The sequence below is a fragment of the Bos javanicus genome, chromosome 10 (assembly GCF_032452875.1).
Source record: "Bos javanicus breed banteng chromosome 10, ARS-OSU_banteng_1.0, whole genome shotgun sequence".
NCBI lineage: Eukaryota > Metazoa > Chordata > Mammalia > Artiodactyla > Bovidae > Bos > Bos javanicus.
In genome coordinates, this window is record NC_083877.1 from 27,325,903 (window position 1) to 27,330,118 (window position 4,216).

Sequence of the window (4,216 nt, forward strand, 5' to 3'; positions counted from 1 at the left end):
TTTCATTTCTTTATCATTTAAGCTACTCTCAAAAAAGAAATCTGTTACAAGTGAGGGAATAGAACTGGTCTATAATGTTAATAAGTGGAGTTACTCTGCCTATGAAATATATAATTTTATACACAGATTCAAATTTAGTAAAAATATTCAGCTTAGAAACGTGCCATCAGCATCTGGGGTCTCCTTTGGATGTAGATGGGCTTTCCACAAGTCATTTGATAAACAAATTTTTCTCACAGTTTGTAAAAGAATTTGATTCAATTCAGTTTGCTCACACATATCAACTTTAGCAATAAATTTGTTTCTAAGAGTCAAGTTTTGTGTGAGAAATGTAGCATTAGATTATTGCCCTAGGTAAGAGTTAAAAATAAAGAACCTCCAAATATATTATAGACCTATGCACTTTTAATGCCAAAAAGGAAGATTCAAGCAGTGGAGAAATTGCTTATAAAATATATTAGTATAGTTATTTTTATGAGAATATTCATTTTGCATAACCAAAGAACTCTCTGTTGGGTGAAGCTTTTAAACTTCCTTTCTACACATTATTAGCTCCTGAGAGCTGAGATTGATTCAATAAATCTTTATTTTCAATTTGGAATTTAGCACATTTCCTAGGATTTAAATTTTGCACAGGAGAAGTGTTTGTCTGCTCTCAAGCACCTAAACATTTAGTTCTTCTTTCCATTCTAGAACTTCTTAGTTCACCTCTTCTGGTCACATTAGAAATGTACTAAATGGAAGAAGCAAACCAGTCCGTGGTATCTGAGTTCGTTTTTCGTGGACTCTGTGATTCAAGGGAGCTCCAGAAATTCCTCTTCCTGCCATTTTCTGCACTCTACCTGATGACCGTCCTGGGCAACCTTTTCATTGCATTCTTAATCATCACTGACTCCCATCTCCATTCCCCAATGTACTTCCTCTTAGCCAATCTCTCATTTGTTGACTTCTGCCTTTCCTCAGTCACCACTCCTAAACTGATCACAGACTTCCTAAAGGATAATAAAACCATCTCCTTTGGGGGCTGCATGAGTCAGATCCTCTTTATACATTTTCTTGCAGGAGATGAGATGGTACTGCTTGTGACAATGGCCTATGACCGTTGTGTAGCCATCTGCAAGCCACTCCATTACTCCAGAATTATGGACAGACAAAAGTGCATCTGGCTAGCTCTGATATCATGGATCATTGGCTTTGTACATGCCATAAGTCAACTAGCTATGATTTTAGATCTTCCCTTCTGTGGACCCAGAATAGTGGACAGCTTTTTCTGTGATATTCCCGAAGTGATCAAACTAGCCTGCATGGATACCCATACTCTGAGAATATTGATAAATGCTGACAGTGGTGTCTTGGCTGTAACTTGCTTCATTCTCTTGCTGATCTCTTACACCTACATCCTGGTAACTATTCACCTTCATGCCAAGGATGGGTCATCAAAGGCACTCTCTACCTGTACTTCCCACATCACAGTGGTGGTGCTGTTCTTTGGACCCTGCATTTTCATCTATTTCTGGCCACTTAGCATCACTTGGGTGGACAAGGTACTTTCTGTGTTTTATACAGTAATTACACCTCTTTTGAATCCAGCCATTTACACACTGAGAAATAAAGAAATTAAAAATGCAGTAAAGCGACTGATAAGTCAGCATAAGAATACAAAGTACAATTTTTAAAGCTTTCATATAATCAGTAATTCTACTGTTTGCTCCCTAATTTGGACATAGTTTGACATGTTAACTAAACTATAAATGTTCATATCTGTAAGTTATCAGTAATCTCAGATATATTTTTTGTGTTTATTCCATTAAGAAAATATGTTCCAAAAGCTAATACATGTATTCTTACCACTTGGAGAAAATAAAAATTTGTCTAAATATTCTTGTGTATTGTTAAAAAAAAAAATGCCTGGTGATTATAATAAGAATTCAGTTCAGTTCAGTTCAGTTCACTCGCTCAGTCATGTCCGACTCTTTGCGACCCCATGAATCGCAGCACACCAGGCCTCCCTGTCCATCACCAACTCCCGGAGCTCACTCAGACTCACGTCCATCAAGTCAGTGATGCCATCCAGCCATCTCATCCTCTGTCATCCCCTTCTCCTCCTGCCCCCAATCCCTCCCAGCATCAGAATCTTTTCCAATGAGTCAACTCTTCACATGAGGTGACCAAAATACTGGAGTTTCAGCTTTAGCATCAGTCCTTCCAAAGAAATCCCAGGGCTGATCTCCTTCGGAATGGACTGGTTGGATCTCCTTGCAGTCCAAGGGACTCTCAAGAGTCTTCTCCAACACCACAGTTCAAAAGCATCAATTCTTCGGCACTCAGCCTTCTTCACAGTCCAACTCTCACATCCATACATGACCACTGGAAAAACCATAGCCTTGACTAGATGGACCTTTGTGGGCAAAGTAATGTCTCTGCTTTAATTATAAAATAACAATTTATTTCTATGGATGGTGCTAATAGTAAGAACTTGCCTGCCAATGCAGGAGACAAGAGGTGTGGGTTCAATCCCTAGGTCAGGAAGATTCCCTGGAGGGCATGTCAACCCACTCCAGTATTAATTCCTGGAGAATCCCATGGCAATTCTCCCTACAGTCCATAGGGTCACAAAGATTTGGACATGACTGAAGCATGCCTAATTTAATAATCATTACCTATATTCCAAATCTCATGCTGAGTATTTTACCTAATCTATGTATTACCTAATAAATCATTTTGAGTTAAATATCATTAATCTCACTTCTAGAAATACATGATTTATCTATCATAACTCTAAATTAGCTAGAGAGCTTAAGGGATATATTTCCCTGCTCTGCTTCTACTTGAAAAACAAAATCTAAATGCATCAAACTACAATACTGGTACTTAACAGTATAATCTCTGTAATTCAAGGTTTCAAGTCTTAGCTATTGATTAAAGGTACAGTTTCCTTGAAAATTTTTTTCTTAAACACACAAGCAGAAGGATTTGAAATTGCTTGAAACATTATTTTTTACTTACATTCAGGAAATAATAAGGATATGTTGCTTCAAAACAAAAGAAATTTAGTAATGAGAGGAAAGTACAAGGGAACAATCAAAGAAACATTATACAGAAATCATAATACCTCCTACACATGAATGAAAAAGATAAACATCTCAACAGGGGAGATAATGGGCAAAACATGTACAGGTATTTATTTCACTGAAGACTATTTCATAATTAATCAGGGAAATGCAATTTAAGATGATGATAAAATGGTATTATACATCTGTGAAATGGGTTTATTAAAAAAGACACCAAACAAAAACAATTATTGTTCAGAGTGTGTATTCAAGGAAATGCTATGCCTTGTGAGTGGGTGTAAATTGATTTAAGTACTTTGAATAATAATTCGTATTGTAAAGCTGAACATGTGTATAAACTACATCTCAATAATTGTATGCTAATTGTTCCCTGTGGCCAAGTGCCTATTCTTATTAATAGTAAATCTTTCAAATTTTAGCTGGATACAGGACTCCCCAGCTATACAGTAGATTTCCTAATCCCTATAGACAGTTGTCAGAGAAGGCAATGGCACCCCACTCCAGTACTCTTGCCTGGAAAATCCCATGGATGGAAGAGCCTGGTAGGCTGCAGTCCATGGGGTCGCTAAGAGTCGGACACGACTGAGTGACTTCACTTTCACTTTTCACTTTCATGCATTGGAGAAAGAAATGGCAACCCACTCCAGTGTTCTTGCCTGGAGAATCCCAGGGACGGGGGAGCCTGATGGGCTGCCATCTACGGGGTCGCACAGAGTCGGACACAAGTGAAGTGACTTAGCAGCAGTAGCAGCATAGACAGTTGTATCTGAATGACCAAGTTCTGGCAATAAGATGTGAGAAGTGATTTGTACATCTTTCAAACCATTATTTTAAAGACATCAGCTCAGGATTCCTTTCCCTGTCCTAGTGACACAAAACACCTGGCAAAGATACCTTGTAGTCAGTAATGGATGCCACAAGTTGAGAAGAGCAGAGACAATGCTCCAGCCAGGAGATGGACGGACTCCAGAAGAAGATGAGACAACTTGAATGTTGATTGGTAATGTTTTATTTACCATTATACCATCTTCATTTGTGCACTGTTCTTCATGACATATTTATTTGGGTTGTTACAATTAAAATATTGTATAATGCAAAGTTAAGGAAACAATAAACAAAAGGCTTTCTCTTTGGCCTTCTACAAA

At 37.9% G+C, this 4,216-nt stretch overlaps 1 protein-coding gene across 1 annotated transcript; it reads left to right on the forward strand.

Moving 5' to 3' along the window:
• Positions 1-620: 620 nt before the first annotated feature.
• Positions 621-1,777, forward strand: LOC133255397 (olfactory receptor 4K14-like). Its single transcript, XM_061429852.1, has one exon. It carries the CDS (start codon positions 738-740, stop codon positions 1,674-1,676), a length of 939 nt encoding a protein of 312 aa, XP_061285836.1. The 5' UTR covers positions 621-737; the 3' UTR covers positions 1,677-1,777.
• Positions 1,778-4,216: the final 2,439 nt, after the last annotated feature.